The sequence below is a fragment of the Monopterus albus genome, unplaced genomic scaffold, assembly GCF_001952655.1.
Source record: "Monopterus albus unplaced genomic scaffold, M_albus_1.0 scaffold263.1, whole genome shotgun sequence".
In the NCBI taxonomy this organism is placed as follows: domain Eukaryota; kingdom Metazoa; phylum Chordata; class Actinopteri; order Synbranchiformes; family Synbranchidae; genus Monopterus; species Monopterus albus.
The window spans coordinates 327470-347784 of NW_018128143.1; the positions used below are offsets into that span (position 1 = coordinate 327470).

General features: G+C 41.9%; 2 protein-coding genes across 2 annotated transcripts in view; one reads left to right on the plus strand and one right to left on the minus strand.

Moving 5' to 3' along the window:
* The window catches only part of igfbp2b (insulin-like growth factor binding protein 2b), a 20146-nt gene extending 16790 nt beyond the window's left edge, over nt 1-3356 (plus strand). The window contains 2 exon segments of the mRNA XM_020621647.1: nt 9-123; nt 3198-3356. Of these exon segments, the coding sequence (XP_020477303.1) occupies nt 9-123; nt 3198-3356 (274 nt within the window).
* Nucleotides 3357-10040: 6684 nt separating this feature from the next.
* igfbp5b (insulin-like growth factor binding protein 5b) overlaps nt 10041-20315 on the minus strand; it is a 14967-nt gene continuing 4692 nt past the window's right edge. The window contains exons 2-4 of the mRNA XM_020621643.1: nt 13955-14181; nt 13643-13762; nt 10041-13245 (exon numbers count right to left, since the gene is read on the minus strand). Of these exons, the coding sequence (XP_020477299.1) occupies nt 13114-13245; nt 13643-13762; nt 13955-14181 (479 nt within the window). The 3' untranslated portion in view covers nt 10041-13113. The remainder of the gene's footprint in view (nt 13246-13642; nt 13763-13954; nt 14182-20315) is intronic.

Consider the following 20315-nt stretch of genomic DNA (forward strand, 5'->3'; position numbering starts at 1 on the left):
CGGGACAGAGTCTTAGAGGAGATCTACAAAATAACCTCTGAGGACAGCAGAGGTCCACTGGAGAACCTGTACAGGCTCAAATTTCCAAACTGCGACAGACATGGATTGTACAACCTCAAACAGGTGAGCCATGGACAAACCTGTGGTCACACCACACAGTTTTACCTAACTATATGTTCTGATGACAAATCAAAATGCAGAATATGTTAGAGTGCACTGGTCTCTGTTCATGAGTTGCATGGAGCATGGAGTCCATTGCAGGGCACCACAGAGGAAGAGTCTGCTTTCCAGAGACATCTTGACACTCCACAGCACTAATGGGAAAATGTTTTAATTTACTAATGAAACAAAGATAGAATTGTTCATTCATTTTCATTTTTTCTACCGCTTAGTCCCTGAATGGGGTTACGGGGGGGGGCAGAACCAATCCCGGCCGGAAATCGGGTGAAGGCGGGGTACACCCTGGACAGGTCGCCAATCCATCGCAGGGCTAACACATAGACGAACAACCACACACACGCACTCCTATGGGCAATTTAGAGACACCAATCAACCTAAGCTGCATGTCTTTGGGCTGTGAGAGGAAGCCGGAGTACCCGGAGAGAACCCACACAAGCACTGGGAGAACATGCAAACTCCACACAGAAAGGTCCCAGGTGGGGCCCGAACCCGGAACCTTCTTTGGCTTCTCGCTGTGAGGCAACGGCGCTAACCACTGTGCCACCGTGATGCCCAAGATAGAATTGTTTGGGGAAAAAACTTACAGCACTAAGAACTGTATGGTGAAAAACAGCATCATAAAACATGATTCAAAAGGTGAAGTCCAGCGGAGGGAGATTCATAATTTGGTGCCGTTTCCTTCCCCTGGGCCTGCACAGCTTGTCATCGTTGACGGAAAATGACGTATGCTACAGGATAATGTAGCTGAAGCAGTTCTCTGAGGACAAAAGACCCACACTTCCCCATGAACCATGTGTAGGCCTGATCCCCAGCTACAGGAAGTGCTTGTCTGACGTTATTTCCGCAAAAGGAGGTTTGACCAGTTTCCAGCAGCACTGGGAATGTTTAATGGGTGTGTTACACACATAGTGCTTAATTATACTTATGACTTAGTTGAAGATCAGTTTACATGTAATCACCAATTAATGCAGACAAACAGGTCATTCCAAAGCATTAACATACTTTTCAGGCCACGGTGCACCACTGTTTGTGTTTGTCCTCCATCTTGATTACAAGCACATTGTCCAGACATGCATCATTCATACCAACGGAACTTCCCCAAGTTTCCAGAGATATCAAAATACAGTATGTCAGGCATATTCTAGAAAGGTGTCTACAAAGTGATTTACATCTAAAACATTGTTTCAGTAATAAAGTGAGGGTGTGGCACCTGATACAGCATTTAGTGCCACTGGAAAATGCACAGTACACACGTTTATTCAAATTCTATTATTCAAGTCAGATGATGCATAATTCATATCACATTTCCTGTAAACTCATTTGTCATGTTTTAAAAGTAGGATTAACAATGAATCACAGGAGAAAAAGGCTGCTCTCTGTGGATGGAAACTTTCAAAAATGTCACAATACTGGCCACACCGCAATCAGTGATGTCACAGCAGGTGCTTTGTCTTTGACAGCGGACGAAAAGCACCTGCTGTGACATCACTCATTTCCTTTAAGCCTGGGTTGAGACATGTTTAAAGGTTTTAGCCCATAGAGAAAGGTTAAGCAGCAGTTTCCTGCTGCGTGGGATTCACTGGTGACTTACTGTTTCATCATGAACTCCACAAGAGCACAGAAAGACGTGAATGGCTGCAGGTGTTTTCTGGTTTCAAGTTGTTCTGATAGCTTTAAGTACAGTAGTATTATGTTGACCACTGACTGTACTGAATGGAAAGGCTTCCACTGTGATCAGTATCATTGAAGATATTGTCACATGTAAAGCATTTCAGTTTCCAGCTTCATCATTAATTTGCTTTTCACCTTTCTCTCCAAGTTCCTCTCTTACACACACATCATTTTGTGTAGTTCTGCTTTGGATTTCTCTGTATTCTTTCATAGTCTGAGTCACACACATACACACACATGCACTCTCGCCTACACACAAATTCTCTTGTGTAGTGTGGCAAAATCACCCTGGCATAAATAAATAATAGTCCCCTCCCTCCAACCTACCACCACTCACCACACAACTACTCCCGCTCACATTTTGGCCATAAACTTACACACACCCTCCTCCACTTCCTCCCAAGCAGTCTGCTCTTAGACACACAAACAAATACAAATGTTGTCATAGATGCTGTCTTCATGAATGAGGCAAAAAGCTTCTGAGCTCAAGGTTACAAGGCAATAAAACTGTTTGGCGTACTTCATGGGAAGACTTTTGTTGAGCTGAGGAACAAACTGTGCTTCCGACCGGGGGCTTGAATTTGAATTGTGCTCGTCCATAGAAATCAGACAGAGGACAAACAAGGTCACATATCCAGTGTTTTCTTACAAGGATAGTAGAGCAGAAAAGAAGATTTGAATAGGCGCCACTGTTTCCTAAAGCAGGGCTCTCAACCACTCAGCCAGTTTTCATCAGTGGTCACAAACAACAGCATTGTTTTGGACCGGAGTCCTCAGTTCCCAGGGAGGAACACTGTACCTCCTCAACACTCGGCTCCCTTTTGGACCTGTCCCTCCTTGTCGTGTGATAATTACTGTAACTGTCACTTTTTTGTTCTTTTTCATCGAAGGAAGAAAATGGAAAGTCTTTTCTTTCCCCCCAGCACCTCATTCTTTTTGCCATCCCCAACTCGGCCACCCCGCGTGCACGGCGTAAACTGTGTCCACTTCAATTACGACCTCATTTCTGATGAGGGGGGTGGGGGGTGTTCTACTGGCATGCTTTTGTGTGTGTGCGTGTATGTGCTTGCATGTGTTGTTGTGGACAGGGAGGTATGGCCTGAGGATGGGTTGTTATTGGGTGAGTGCTGTCCCACCCAAGCCATAGCCCTCAGTCTCATCCAATGGTGCACAGCCACCAGTAGATTCATAGGTACACACACACACACACACACATACATCTCGTGAAACCATACGCCATGCTCCAATAACATACCCCCTGCTTCCCACTGCGCATGCTTACCCCTCCTTCTTTTTTCCAATGTTTTCCAACTTGTCTAGTTTGTGTTTTTCTTCCCTCTTTCCAGTGCAACGTGTCCTCCCATGGCCAGCGGGGTGAGTGCTGGTGTGTTGACCCCTTAACTGGGATCCAGAAACCAGAGACGCCTAAAGTCAGAGGGGATCCCAACTGTGACCAGTTTCAGGAGGAGCACAGAGAGATGCCGACTGTGGCAACGTATTACTAGCACAGTGCAGCATACATCATGACAGAATTGAGATTTCCTCAACTCCGAATCTGGGAAGATTTTAGTAAACTTATGTCAACATGTCAAGTAGATGCTATATTTGAAGATTTGGCAGGCATTCAGACTGTATGTGTTGAAACGCAACCCCAAGGCAGGGGCTGCATTGGCCAGGCGTAAGGGGCTGCAGGGGGAGTGTCACGTCATGTGACGTGATTGGGCTCATTCATGTTTCCATTCTGTTGGTTAGCCATGTTGCTAACGTACCCTACATTAGCACCAGTTTCTGTGTGTCGGCATGGATAGATAGAAACGCACAGTTTAACCTCCAATAACTAACAAAAACACAGTGTGTTGTTATGCTGCATTTTTAAGCGTGGCCCAAATTTGAGACTGAATATCAGTGAAGGCTGTTGATAACCGCTGTAACTCAGTAAGCATCTTCTTCTCAGGGGTGTTCATGTTCCGACTACTCCCCATTATGAGATCCTGCCAAAACAGCACCTTGCCAGGTGATGTCTTCTTGCAGTGCAGAAAATCTGAACCATATCCAACTTTTTCACCACACAGGTCTACGTCATTTTGCTGGTGTCAGCTACGATGAATGCAATCCACCATGGAAGTGAATGGACAAGTCAGACTTTTTTCACACCTTTGAAACTGAGTCTGAACGCAGTCTTACTCTCTTTTTTGACACTAGGTATAAGGTTGAAGTATAAACCTTTTGCATTATTTTATTTTTCAACAAGTTCCACAAAAAGACTCAAACCAATAGTGCATTCCTCCATCTTTCAGTGCTTATCAACTTACCTGCTCTGTCTGCTGATTCCTCCAGACGCAGAGCAAGATCTGCATTCATCTGGTTTTTGTTTTTAACCCCCTGACAAAAATAAGTCCAATAGTTACTCTTGTACTCTTTTGGTCTCTGCCAGCTCCTGAGAAAGAGTTCATCTCTACAAGCAACAGTTTTTATGTTATACACAGCCATTTGATCCATTGGTAATATACACATGCTGATTAGTGCAGCTTTAAGTTAAATTAAAATGAATCAGTGTTCACTGGCCGTTGAAGGCCTTGAACATTGGAAAGAACATTTGAACGTCCACATTCACACAGATCCCTACCCTATAGATACCATACCTACTAGTCCCAGTCAGGCTCTAGGCGGGGATGCCACTGAACATGTAAGCTTATACTTGAGGTAGACAAGCCTCTGTTTTTGATATGAGGGGAGAATCCTGCAGGTGATCTTTAAAATGTTTTGATATGTCAAAGATGTATATGCATAATTTACACCCTAGTTTTAGTGGCACCACATGGTGTCACCTTGTTTTCATTTGCAAGCAGATAAATAAATGTTTTATCACACACTGATTATCATACCTTATTTCATCTTGATGTATCAAGTTGGCTTCCTGTATTTTTGGCACAGAGTTATGTTTGAGTGTGGTGTGGACCCCAGTTGCAGACACAGACTAGAGGAGAGGAACCGAAAAAAGCAGTTTATTAAAACAAACAGGCTCCAGGTAGGCAGGGAGTGCAGGAGTTACCCAGGGGGGACGAGGAGACGATCAGGGAGGAACCACAAGGAGGAGACCACCAGGGAAGAATCACGAGCAAGAAACCAGAGAGGACCAGGAGGAGACGAGCAGGAGACCAGAGAGGACCAGGAGGAGGCGAGCAGGAGACCAGAGAGGACCAGGAGGAGACGAACAGGAGACCAGAGAGGACCAGGAGGAGACGAGCAGGAGAACAGAGAGGACCAGGAGAAGACGAGCAAGAGACCAGAGAGGACCAGGAGGAGACGAGCAAGAGACCAGAGAGGACCAGGAGGAGACGAGCAGGAGACCAGAGAGGACCAGGAGGAGACGAGCAGGAGACCAGAGAGGACCAGGAGGAGACGAGCAGGAGACCAGAGAGGACCAGGAGGAGACGAGCAGGTAAATGAACCAGAAAGCGCAGAGCTAAAAGACTTACGTCTGTCAGGACAGAAAAACAATAAACGGCAGAGAGTCCTGACTGACCGGGCGGAGAGTAAACCAGGCTGCAGAAACAAACAAACGGGCAGAACAGGGTCGGAACGTGGTACTCTCGGGGAACATACACACAATGAACCGCGTACTAAGGGTATGAACCAGCCAAGAGGTGGCAGAAGAACGGGGCGTATATATGTGTAACGGGACCGGGAGACAACGAGCAGCAGGTGGGTGAAATGATGGCTAATTGTGATGGAACAGCGGGGAACAGAACCAGGAGGGAATGAGTAGGAGGTGAATGACATGGTGCCTGATGACGGCGACAGAGTTGTGGGGAGAGAACAAGTAAATAGAAACTGAAATCCGGGAAGCAGAGTGACGTGAAACCGTAGCAGTTGTTGTTTATCATGTTGTTTTTCTATCAATACTAAAGAAAAATGGCAAATTCTAACAAAACAACCAGCTTAATGAGGAACTTTCTCTTAAAAAACAACCTGAAATGTAGGCTGAAAACGAACAATGTCAAAAAAAATTACAAAAATATTTTCAGTGAAGCAAGCACAAACACATGAGTCGTAGAGGTCTGAGAACAATAATTAGAGAAATCAGAGAAGGCAGGGATAAAAAGAAAGACTCTAGCTGAATCTTCATCAGATGAAGATGAGTGTTTGTGCCTTGTCAGTCTCTAACAGTTGCAAGAAATGGGCCCATGAAGATCACACTCCAGGTCAAACAGTTAATATGTGCTGCATTTCTGATGATTACTGATTAGTCAGATCGTTCTAGAATCAAGCTACGATTGATTACAGTTCTATTACGTAAAAAGACTGACAAGCCCCAGTCTCTCCTATGATGTGAGACTGTTCGCTTCTTTTTAGGCTTTAACTATAAAAAGGGTCATTAACACCATCATTCCCAAACATAGTTTTGTTTCCAAGTACTGTATGTAACCTGAATGTACAAAAACATGGAGGATATGTAGTAAACCTGTCACCACGATATTGTGGCACCATGATTTTTCAATTTAGTTGCATATTTACCAACACTGATGATGTAAATGAGCACAGCCACAGCAGTATTCAGTTGAATATACCTGCGCTTAAGGCTGTTCTCCATTGTAATGTTTTCTCACACTGAACTACAGTTAAGTACTGGTAGGAACAAATACTGTAGGTATTTTATCTATACCTGACTGATAAAATGATTAATTGATCCACAGAAAACTAACTGGCAATTTGTTAATTGATTAAAATTTAACTCATTTTCAGACAAAAATGCAAAACATTTGCTGTTAGCAGTCTTAGCGGTTGGAATCATTACAGTGTTAATCTTTCTAACTGCTGACAAAATGAGCGGTGCTGTTGTGTCATTCAGGGCTCTGGAAAATTGTGATGTTTTTTTTTTTTGTGTGTGTTTTGCAGCCAGAGTGCATTTTACAGGAAGCTTAAAGTGTGAAGTTGCAGAAAAGTCACCGCTGATATGTGATCAGAATGATTCAATTCTTGGGTGTAAAGAAAGAGCTCTTTGAAGTTCTGGCCAGAAATGTATCATATGAGACCACTCCTGACTGGGTTTGGCCTTGTAACCTTATACGTGGACAGTTTGCCAGTTAGTTGAGCACCAGTCCAAGGGTGCAATTAATCATGCTGTGCAAAACATGAACACTGCTGTTGCAGTTTTGTTCAGTTTTTGTGGTACCTTTTCCCCCTAATTTCTTTCTTGTTCTCGTTTCCAATCTCGTCTTTATTTTTCCCCTTAAAGGCTGGATTGTGACAGGAAGTTTGCTTTAAAAAACTTGGTTCAGTTACACAAATTGAAACAAGCGTCTTTTGTTTAGGGTTTGATAAATTAGGCACAATGGACTGAGGAGGGTAGTTTAGCACTGGGAATAGTAGTGGGGGTGAGTATCTATGCTTGCATGACTGTGTTTGTGTGTTTAAGTGCAAAGAGTGTGTGTGTGTGTTGGATAAAGCGCCCAAGATCCACCCTACTTTCAGGCTACTTTTTCTCTTCTATTTCTTTTGTTTTGTTGGCATGCAACAACTTCCCTTGATATGTTGATAGTATGTGTGTGTCTAAGACTCACGGAAGCTGTACTTGTTGAATGTTAACAAAATAATTGTTGTTTTATCTTTGCTAAAATGACAAGGTGGTCCAATGTCAGAAGGAAGTGCACAAATAGAGACTGTTATCTTTGGTTATGGGCAAAAATTCTTTCAGCATTGCAGAAAAACACTTGGTGCAAAGATGCACTGTACTGGAGGTATGTAGTAGAACAAAAACCAGAAGTAGTGGAAAGTTCAGCTCTATATAGTCAGAGTATAATAGTGTAGTCAATCTGGGCAGTTGAGGCTGTACTTGTATATGTGCATTGTGCAAAAGGAACAAGAACAGAGGGATCAGAAATTTCCGCAGTGTGAGATCAATAAAGTACCTACAGTTCCTACTCCTGTTGAATAAGATAACAATATTAGGCAAAGTTTCTTTTTTCATGAAATACTAACATGGTTAGAATAGTGATGTACCCACTAAAGTACAGTAATTGTTTGAATCTCAGAGTGATAAGCTCGGTGGGGGGTGGGGGTGGGGGGGTCTAACCCGGGGATTGTTTACAATCTCTCTCGCCAGTTGCTTTTCTAGTATCATCTGGATAATTTTTTGTGACACACCTGCGTTCCTATATTGCAGCAAATACTTTTATGAGTACAAATTTGAAAGTGATCACCAGACCGACAAGCTAGAAAAGTCTGCAGTGCTTGGCATCCATAAGAGAAGGATTATACATGACTGTGCCTTAAAGTGCTCCGTTTGTGGCATGTCGGATCTAAAATCTGTAGTTGTAATTTTCACAGTCACATCCGATCCACGCTGAAAAACCCGTTGTTTGGTATTTCGGGTCTAAGTCCATCGTTGGGGCTTGAAGGGCTTGGATGAAAACTAGCAGACACTTGTCTGCTGTCTTCCCCCACCATCACTGGAGAATTCCACCTCAAAGTCATGTGATTTACTCCCAGCCACTGTAAATTCTTTCAAATCTCCTTTCATCTCCATCCCAGTGATGAAAAGAACCATCATTACCTCTTTAAGAGATAGCATTATACAAAAGTACAAGCAGTGATTTGCACAAATCCCAATTATGCAGTGTAAACATCTGCATGCCATTTGTAAGCTTATGTCTCTAAATGATCCATCATCATAAGTCACATTTCATGATGGGAACAAGGGCAAATCAATACAAGTGAATAACTTTGTAAAGCTATCGCTTATGATTTTACAACATACATGCAGACTTGAAGAGAACCTGACCCCTCTGCACAACTTTATAGTCTGAACATCACAGAAATACGCTGCACAGCAATGTCCCTGGGTTTGAGTGCAGGGCATGAGATGATGTTAGATGAAGCCATCCAATGCTGGAGGTCTAATTATGTAATAAAAGAGGCATAAATGCTTTGAAGTCCTAAGTGCAGTTGCCAGTTTCTTTGAAGGCAGATAATAATTGTCATGTTCAGGGCCTCAGCATTCAAGACTACTACACATTTCTTCCTTCCCAAAGTCTGTACTGTCCTTGCCATGTGCATGCAAGACACACACATGCACATACAAAGACATAGTGCAGAAACATTTATGGGCCTTGATCTGCCATACAGGAACTGCTGGGGACCTCCACCCTTTCATGTCTTAATCCTGTCACCCAAATCTGGAGTTGGTCAAAGTCCAGAGGTCCCCAGGCAAACATTTTGTGCCCCCCCCCCCCAGACACCCCACTGTGAAGATGCATCCACAGATACTTTTATCTATCTGTACAGAAACTGAGAGCAACTACTAGCAAATCAAAAGCCTGTATCACTGAATTTCAGCCATTTTAACCAGGTGATCCCATTGAGCCTTATGTTTTGTACTGAGACACATATACAAAAGATTTAGATCATCTCCATTTTTCTAATTGTTGTTAGTGTGATTCAGCAGCTGAACACACTGGTGACATTCTTCCTATAATTAAAATCCAGTATTGTTCAGCTAGACAGCACTGTTGCAGGAGTTCCTACAGATGTGTTGCACTTACAGATTTCTTTGCTTTTACCTTCACCTGCACAGTCTGGACACTGTGCTGCCACTCCATCATTTGAAGCCGACCATCTTGTTCTTTTCTGGACACATCCAGGAGGTGTTTTATGGCTCATTATCCTGCTTTTGTACAGATTTGTTGCTTTGTTGCTAAGTAGTTAGCAAACATTGGATTCCTTTAGGAACTGTTTGCATCAGGTTTAAAGGCTTCATTTACTTCCACTTCTGCAGAAAAGATGGAATTTAATTGGTAATAAAGGTAGATTTTCTATAACATGGCGATGCCTCCTCCATCTTACTCCAGGCTACAAATCTCTGAGTTGGTTCAAAATCATGTTAAAGAATTTCCTTGTTCCTGCACAATATTTTTATTGAAAAGCAGGTGACTTGCCCTCGGGCGAGGCTTTATTAAGTCAGATCCTACAAGCTACATGAGATCCTGTAGGCTACCCTGAGTGTCTCAGGCTTATGTCTAAGAGGTTTATCAGCTCGTGCCTCGAAGATTAGTCAGTATTTACTATCAGCATGATTCCATTTCAGACAATTTAGTGGCTACTCACCCTTCGTAAAATTACAACACTAGAAATGAAAACCTCACGAGGATGCTTAAATGAATACATAACTTTATTTAAATAAATGCTTTGTCATAACAAAAAAAAAGACAAAGGTTAAAAGAGTACATAAATTACAAGTTGAATAAATATTACACAGTGATATTCACTTTAATAATTTGAGATTTTTTTGTCATTTTTTTTCTTATTGGTTTTATGTAGTTCCAAATACTGACCATTTTTCCCCACTATCCTCCTGCCACCAATGGGTCTCTTTCACAAGCCAGTGAACACCAAATTATGAAAACCTAATTGTGTTGTCTCATTACAGCCAAAAAGTGTATGTATTCAGAAAAAGCTGCACGGTAATTACTGTACTACTGGAAGGTGAAGTCTGAATATGAGTTTAAACCAAATAGTAGGAGATGAGAAACCTGAGGAAGGCACTGCTTGCAAACAGGAGTGGGAAACAGAGAGCCAGAGAGCTTTTAAACAATCCTGAATTTCAATCCAAATCAAAAAAGCAAACGCCTGGAAAATTTAAGCACTCATATTTTTGCTTTATCTGGACATTAAATGGTCAGATATGTCACTGATTTTCATCTCAACAGGTGGAACTTGGCATTATACTCCTGGTTGCAGCATTGCATTTCCCAGATTTCCATGACTCCTGATAACTGTCTTTCTAACTGTATCTAATGTTATGCAGTTGGTGACCCCATATTGGGGAAGTGACTAGGCTCTGATTACGACCACTGCCCATGGCGCTCGCTCTTCCTCTTCCCTCATTTCCCTCTCTTTATCTCAACTCTCATCTCTGTGCAATAGGCCATGAGAATCTGTAGCTGTGTATTGCTTTTAATCTATTTTTTCCTAAAAGATGTTACTGTAGGTCCCAGGCATGGGCTGTACAGCCCCTGTCAACAAATATTACCTCAGAGTGCCACCTTTACAAGGTAAGCACACGATAACACAACATTTAGCTTTAGTGGCTGCTTTTTTGTCCCACTAACTTCAAGATATCACATCTTAGGATGATGTTGTGTGTCTATCAATAGTGAGTAACTGAAATAAGTGCAAGCTGCTTTTATTTTTCAAAAGTGGTAGTGGGGGTTTGGTGTTAGAAAAGGGGCAAGGATAATATATTCACAACTGGAAGCCATTTAGGATGCACATATCATTTCTCTTCTGTTGCATCAAAAGAATTGGTTGATTTACCTCCGAGCATCCTTTAGTTTCCCCTCTCTGGCAATCATATACATTGGCATTCACATGAAAAAGCAAGAATCTTAGCTTATTGATTGTCAAAGAAAGAGTGGAGGGAGGCTTAAATGACTGTAGTTACACACCAGTTCCTCACACATCTTAACAAAGTTGCCACAAGGTACAGGCGGAGAATACAAATGGATTTGCAATGCATTGCTGACAGCATTTACAGGACACATTCATTATTCTTCTCTTAATCAGAACTGAACCTGGACTTCTTTTCTGTCATATCAAGTACCAGCCCTGGGGCGGATTTCGTATGATATCCACGTCGCTTTCATGTCACTGTTTAAGCATGTAGGAAGGCACTGTGACTCACACACAGAGAGAGAACAACTCCACTTAAATGACTGAGTTACAGTATAACCTGTAACCATTTTGTTTTCATCGCATGTCCCTTGGATGTAGGTAGATAACCTTTGCAGGGCGGCATGTAAGCAGAAGGGTTTCAGAGGGTTAGCTTCTTTGACTGCCCTGTAGTCAGATGACTATGGGTCATTCTCCTGACAGGCTACAAGCACCTATTCAAATTCTTTACAGCCTAACCTTTTTGTCAAGCACAATTACATTGTTGTCACACTACAGGAAAAACAATATTCAATAACTATATTTAAACGTAATGTAATACATCATGGTTACACTGTAGTAGCAGTACTGAGGGGAAACCACTTGAAAAAAGGAACATGGCTCAAAAGTGGGCAGTCTTTACTTCACTGAAGGCAAAGGAAAACAGCACAAACAAAACCATACAAAGCTACACTTCACACAACTGAATCAGAGAAGCAACTGGCCTGACTGGCAAGTTTGATTATGTACTCAGCTCAAAAATCAAACTTGAGTCCCATCACTTAAGCTGAAAACCAGCAGAGTCAGCGCTCTCTGAGCTCTGTGTCGCCCTGCATGGCAGTGTCTGTTCAAATAGGCACAGTTGGCATATCAGGTTAGCTACATAGTTGAAAAGCCACTCACACAGGGTCATCTGTGACGATCTGCTCACCCTTTTGTTGCCAAACGCCCTGTGACCCGAGACACTTTACATTAAAGAGAAGGCCAACCTCAAATCCACTTCAAGCTATAGCGATACTTGTGACTAGATCAAACAAAAGAGAGAGGAAAAAGGACATTCTTTTTTGAAACACACTCACTCCATCATGCACCAGCTTAGGCTGATACGTACCATGCACTCTCGCTGTACACATACATACACACATTCATGCATGCATCATCATTTTGTGAAGTTACATATATCTAAGCAGGTTCCCTTATCATACTGTAAGTGCTCTGACAGAACCACATACCCAGACAAAGTCAACTGTTACAGCAGATCCCTAGCTGTTGTTTCTTTCTCTTTTTTCTTTCTTTCTTTAGGGTAACAGACAAAAAAAATTAATCAACAGCCAATCATCATTTCTGCAGCGGCATCATGTTCCACAGCCTAAAACTGATTTAGTTTTATTCAGTGTGCCTGATGCTTTGTTTTTCTTCAAAATGACTTCGTGTTAAATTTACATCATACAAAGCTTTGCATTGAAAACCCCAGCTTCTAGAAAAATATATCCATTGTGTGCATATATTTTCATGGAACTGCAACCAGGGGACCCAGTTTATACAAGGGGTTCCATGAGCAATAGTCAAGGGATCTAGTAGATCTTATAGGACTTTTTCCCCTCATTTGAAAATGAGTGCTTGGTCAACAACAACAAAAAAAGAAAGAAAGAAAAGAATTGTAAGTGTCTTTTTTCAGCCTGTTCTCTTGCTTCAATTTGAAAAACCAAAACTCTTGAAGTGAATGGAGGGCGGAGCATACAGGTGTGATTCAGAGAAGAGACGTGGGCCCTGGGTCACATGGTGGTTGGTTGGTGGGGACGGGGTGGGGGGTCGAAGGTGGTCCTCTCCTTTTCACTCGTTGTTGCTGCTCTCCAGGTCTTTACACTGAATGTCTCCTCCACTGTAGTCTGTGCCAGGGAGCTGAACGCCATACTTATCCACACACCAGCAGATGCCTCGTTTGCGGCCACGAGATGGCTTACACTGTGGGCCGTAAAACAGGATAAGGGCTGGTTGTTCAACTGTTGTAGCTGACATGCTAACGCCAACATGCTCAGAAACAGGCTAGGGCTAGTCAGTCGCAATCATGAGTTGCTAACAGGTCAATAAGTTCACACAGATTTTTTCAGAAGACATGTTTGTGATTCCTGTTACTGTCTGCAAACCTTTCCTTTTGTTGCAGTTTATACTGCAACAACAAAAAGTAAAATAAAAGTAAATAGAGTGGCACCCTGCATCATTTTGCACTCTTGTGCTGTGCATTCACTCTAAGTCAGCACTGTCAACACAGCTTGCTATAGGTTAATACCTGCTGCAAATTGGAAGGTCTAACAATTTAATCCAAATTTCAAGAGCAAAGACTTTTGTGAAGTAAACTCACCTGCTTGCGCTTGAAGAATCCTTTTCTGTCACAGTTGGGCAGATACAAAGACAGAGCCATTACACGAGAAGTGTCCTTCATCCCTTGAACAATCCCATCCAGTTTCCTCCTGCATGGTCCCTTTGGAGAACGACAACACAGGGTTACAATCAAGCAACACAGTCATTAGACATGTAACAGTAGGAAGTGGTTCCAAGTGAGCAGCTGTGATTGCTGTCTGCAACAGTGTCTTTTATTACTACTAGGAGTCAGAAATGTTTCAGTTCCACACACTGGCTCTGATACAGGATCAAACCAAGATTGAATACTTACATATTCAGGCTCATGTTTGTCGATGGGCAGAGGGGAGTAGTCCATTGGAGGGACCATGATGGAGCTCATAGAGCGCTGTCTGCCCAGCTTCTTCTTTTGCTCCTTGCGCAGTGCTTGAACTTTTTTACTGCTCACAATATCTTTATGATGGAGTGGCACTTTAGCTGGCTGCAGCTCTTCCGCAATCTCTGTGGTCATGGTGTCCTCATGTTCTTGGGAGTCATGATCTGCACCAGAACAAATGCAGGATGGTCAACAGTCTGACTGTTTTAAAGGTGAAAGATGGTATATATATATAAGTAGTATCTAAGTATTTAAGTAGTATTCTGTGGTATACGACATATGGCAGAACAGTCAAGGATGCAAGGATGGTGAGAGTGACAACATTTTCACATTCCTTGACCCACTGTTAATACAATAATCCTGACTGTCAGCCATTAGAGACCCAAAATCAAGCATTTAGACAAACCAATAAAAATAACTGAAAACACATGGAAAAAAATCACAGTAAAAATTCTGTGTTCAGTATTAATATTCAAATAGGTATTGTTATTGTATATGTCCATTTGCTATTGTGATGTTCCACAGCTTATTGGTCCTTTCAAAGTAAAACAATAACAGGCACTCTTCCTGGGGCCTTTGCCACCAAATGTTGCTTAAAATTAGTTTACAGAGGAGAGGAGGCTGAAGTTAAGATCAACAGCTGATAAACTCGTACAGCTACATTAAAAGTGTAGTTTAACATGTCTTTTCTCACCCAACACCACTTTAAATCCCCCAAATTTCAGTTATTTCATTTTTTTTCAGTTATAGAGAAGTAATATGCAAACGTGCATTCACAGAAGACAAAATCATCTGATCTGACACCACATATTTTGATATTTGTCCAGCAATCTGCAGAGATTTCCTTCAGTGTTGTTAGTATCAGTGAGACATGTTGGTGAAATTAAATCAGATACAGGGCCAAACATATTTGTGAGCATACAGACCACTCCAACTTGGGAAAACTACATCATATGTTGTATGACTGCCTACACTAGGCCTGGAAACTCTGTTAACACATTATCTGGACTGCTAAACTGCAACAAGGACTGAGGCCTCTGAGTGCTGTAACTTTATAGGCACATGTCCCACAAACTGACTGAAATGTCAAGCTAAGAAAAACCCTGTCGCTCTGTAGACTAGTAGGAAATGTTTGCACATTTCTGCCACTTTTGATGCTGTTCTACGATGTCATTTCCGCTCCCCCCAGGGGGCACTATAACCTCAGACATCTGAAGGTCCCTCCTGGTAGATCATTCAGGTTGAAGTCCTTTATCCTTAACCGTGCCCCTCCTCAACCTCCCTCTTCTATCTTTGGGGCTCAGCCTCTTAAGCGTGGACCCCCAGCCAGAGGTTCTTTGAGGCCATAGAAAGAAGCCCTCTGCCCCCCCACTAAGCTTAGCTGTCTCATAAGTACAGAGTTATTGTGGGGACTTTGCCAGGCTCTGACTGGCTGAAGCCACGGTGCCAGTGGATGACCCCAGTTATATTTATCTGACAAGGAAACCCATCGCGGTGCACAGGGCCAGAGCCATTGAACCAGAGAGGAATGTTGGCGGTGGACTACAGGCCAACTGCTGTTGAAAAGCAAATTGGCTTTCGACTTGTATAGGGGCATGAGAGGATACACTGGAAAATATGATTTAATAAGTTGCCATAAATTCACTGACTGGCCTGTTGGTACACAGCCACGGTGTAGAAAGGCACTGAGACATAACAAAGACGAGCTCTGAGAAACTGATGTTCAAAGAGCCTGACGCAGCATGAGCGTCTGGAGTCTCTGGGAGGGGAGGGAGGTACAGGCAGGGTGATTACCAGAATTGGGTCCTTGGCTTTTGCACTGCAGTGGTGTCTCTTTGAAATTAATCTTGCAACTCATGACTTGGCAGGCCTTAGTATGTGTTTAGATATGTCCGTGTGTCTCCATGCACAGACAACGAGGTTATTACTTTCTATAAATAAATACATCAAACAAGCATTCCTATGCATAACAAGCACGTGACCATTGGGGAAACATTGACATTGTTTCTGCTGTAGAGTGTAATCATTTCTCAGGGCACTTGATTAAAATGCCACATATTTGGAAATGAACTATTCTGTCAAAAAGTCTGTTTTTTTAACACGCATTCTTGTTTCATGTGTAATCTCATTTGAGCATGTAAATGGCCAGACTGTGTCATGGCAACATCAATAATGCTCATCTCAGTGTTTGTTTTTCAAGAACACTGTTGGAAACATTGGCTAGAAAAGGTTTTTAAAGTGCCTTTTAAAATATGCATTTAGCTTCTGTAAAGACAATAGTCTCTTACTTATTTTCTCCTTCACTCACAAAATAACTAAATTAATTTCTTGTGAAGTGGGCTTTTTGGTGCAGCCACAAAAACTCAGTTTTTCCATGCTCAGGGTACCTGACTTGTAAAGGAGGCTTAGAAAGTCTGTGTTTAACTCCTGAAACTCAGCCAAGATGCTGGCCAGGAGCCAAGTGAGCCAAGTCATGTGCAGCCCTTCCATTCAGCTGAGCCCACAGCAGAGCTGCTATTTCTCTCCCTCAACTCGAGCTAAGGATTTCAATAGGATGAAAGGAGCAGAGCAGCCAGAGGAGGTGCACCTGATACTTCTCTCTTTAAAAATTAACATCTGCACACAATTATACTTCATGAATATCCCAGGTATCCTAGGGGCAGCAGCCCAGGCATGAAAAATAAGCTACCCCTTCTTTGGATTTTTCTGTCCACTGGATCTAAAAGACAATAATAATAACATTTAGATAGCCCCCAAAAAAGTCTGGACAATAGATTCTCCCACCTTTCAATGGGTTTCTCAGCAGTGCACCATGCTTTTGATTAAATCAGTCTCTGTGCCGCACCTGAAATTACATCTTTACAAGATGTAAGGGAGGAGTGAACAGAGGTTCTGTTTAATCTCAGCAGGGTGAAGGACAATTGTGGGGATAAATGAGCCAGAATGAGCCAGAGGGCCTGTGCACAACGTTAGTAACCCATCCTTCAGCCTCAGACTGCCTCAGCTACTTAATATTTGAGAGCAAGGCCATGGCCTGATAACCCTGCGGTTTCTAAAGCAGAAAGGGAGGTGTGAACAGCCCAGTGGAGCTGTGCAAATCACTGAGGATGTGTGTGCAAAGGTTAGGTCCTGATGACTAATAGAAAACAACACACATGAGATGTTCAAAACTGAGGCAAAGTTCGCACTGTAGAACTCTGGTAGAGAAGAATTTTCAGATAAACAATGTTAGTATCATTTGAATCAAGCAAGATTTGTCAAAAATAATAGCGAGGATGGCTAGTAGTGACACTGATTTGATCCAAAAGGCCAATATGTTATATTTACAAAGGATGTGGCAACATGCATAAAGCCTGGTGTGGATGATCACTGAAAAAAGCTCGCTTCCAAACCAGCACTAGTAAAATATGGACTTTATCAAATGTTCGGTCCATGATTCTGTTTGACCGAGAGTAAGAGACTTATGACTGGACTCCTATCGCCTGTTGTTTCAGTGGAATTTCAGCTCTTGCTCTTTATCAGCTACTGAAGATGTTCCCATGCTATTGTGCACAGAGAATATGTTCATTGCAATCAAAAAGTAGCAACAAGAACAATTCTAGGATAAAAAAAAAAACATAAAACATGACTTATGAGCGGATGCAAAATCTTCCCAGAAGGGAAATGCTCCTATAGGTAAGCAAACATTCTGACCTGTTTATAACTTCCACAGCATAAAACAAAACACTCAAACTGCTGCAAGCAGTCATGTGAGAAGTAGCACATGGCCGCTCTGCTGTACATTCCTAATTCTGGTCTGAGGTCTCATTTCACATCTGAATTTGGGTTTTCAACAAGCCACATGGATGGACGCAACCTCTTTCCGGCTCACCATCACCACAACACAATTGCTGGGTGTAACGGCATTCTAACGCCCCAGCGGCAGAAGCAGCTATTCTGGCGAGAGTCAAGCATGCCTGGATACTGTACAGTACAAGCAGCCTAACAAGAAACATCGCAGTGGATGAAACACTAGCTTCAAAATGAATTTGTGGTTAACACGTTTTTTGTGGTATTTATAATATTATGGTTCATGTAATATGATACGCCTTTTGTGGTATTTATAATATTATGGTTCATGTAATATGATACGCCATTTGAAGTAACTTATTTTTATGTTGAAATGCTTTTTTTTCTTGTGCATCAAAACTAAAATGTCAGCAATGACACATTTTGAGTAAAGGCATTTCATGTAGGAGGAAGCAGCTATTCAATGTAAAGGAAGTGCTTACTAGTTGGAGCAGGGAACAACAAAGGGTTCACCTGTCTCACATTCTGAGCAACACCAACATTTCAGAGAAGCCACTGGAGCCACTATTGTTTTTCAAATCCTCAGAAACCTAAGGTGACTTTTCCCCCTTCTTGTGATAGGAAATTTCAATAAAACACCCCTACAGAGACAATGCAATGACTTTTTGGTCCTTTCTTGCACCATATAACAAACAGGTCTAAACACATGTGACATCATTTTAAAACTCAGCATGCAGCCATTCCTGCCTGTTTTGGTTAAATCACAAGTGCAGAGTGTTGAAAGACTTCAGTGAGCTGTTGATTTCTTTCACAGGTGTTACCACCTGCAGGTTTGGTGTGAGTGACCAATAAGCTTCACAAATGCCACAGTAAAGTTTTATAGGGAGAAATCAGAAAAGTGTGCCAAAGGTTATTTTATTGCTTCAGACAGCTGTGATGCTGTAGATGGCTCCGACGGTCATACTGTACCTAACAATTTGTTTTGAAACACAAACAAAACCATAATCAACAGTCTCACTGTTTTATCTAAGAAAATGATACTTTTTTTCCTGAACCCATTTTTCCATGAATCGTGTGCTTTTTCTTGAAGTCTCTGTGCGATATCTTGACAAATTGACCTTCTCATTAATTCTCCCTGGCACCTGCAGCAGCTCGGTTGCAGCATGCTAAGCTTTCACTGCACTGTCTCAGATGTTCAAGGTGAGACGGATGGAAAGTCACATGCACACATGAGCCCATCATGAAGCTGTCAGGCAACAGGCACCACACGTGGCCAGAGCTGTGGCATGTCTCATGGAAGAAGCAGATATTAATTCTCAAATAGAACAGTGATTCTGTATGGCACTTGGAAATGAGAAGGCAATGGTGTGAAAATGGATTTGTGAAGTTCTCTGGCGAACATTATGTATCACATGTCCAAAGTTGCTGGACTTACTGTAAATATTAATGACAAAGACAAGCCACTGGAGCCACTCCACTGTGGCTGGCAACAAGTCAGAGCTGCAACTAAATAGCTGAGACAAATGTAAAATATTCAAGTTGTTGGTAAAGGTACCAGGTTTCCTGCTGCTATGTTAATAAGGGGCACAATATTTCTGTTCATGTGCCAGTGGAGTATTTTGGATTTGGAGCCACTCCCTAATCATCTTTTGTTTCTGTCAGGCAATATGGTTTTAGGTTGAACCGATCGACATCTTTGGCCATTACCGACCTGATGGAGGACATAACAAGTGCTATGGATGAGAAGAAATACACGATGGGAATATTTATTGACCTAAAAAAAGCATTTGACACAATCAATCATGAATTATTAATGGACAAGTTAGAAAAATATGGGATCAGAGGAATGGTTCTGAAATGGATTAGAAATTATTTGACACAGAGGCATCAATTTGTGAAGTTGGGTGAATACCAATCGAGTGAGCTGGTCATTGTATGTGGAGTGCCTCATGGTTCTGTTTTGGGACCTAAATTATTTATATTATACATTAACGATATATGCAAGGTTTCTGATTTAGTGAAAGTGGTTTTGTTTGCTGATGACACTACCATATGGGCATCGGGTGAAAACCTACAGCAACTCTCTGGACGGGTTACACAGGAACTTGAGAAGATAAAGAAATGGTGTGATAGTAATATACTATCTCTGAATATGGATAAAACTAAATTTATGGTATTTAGGAATCGTAGACTAGATAATGAACTTCAATTGAAAATTGGGGGAGCTAATATAGAACGAGTATATGAAATTAAATTTCTAGGTGTCATAGTTGATGACAAATTCTCCTGGAAATCTCATATCAGATATGTTCAGAACAAAAAATATATCGATATTGGCAAGGGTTAGATATATTTTGGACAGGAAAGCACTACGCATTTTGTATTCTTCATTGATTTTACCATACTTAGAGTATGGCGTTGAAAACTGGGGAAATACATACACAAGCTCACTTCAACCATTGTATATATTACAAAAAAGAGCAATAAGAATTGTGCATAAGATGGGATA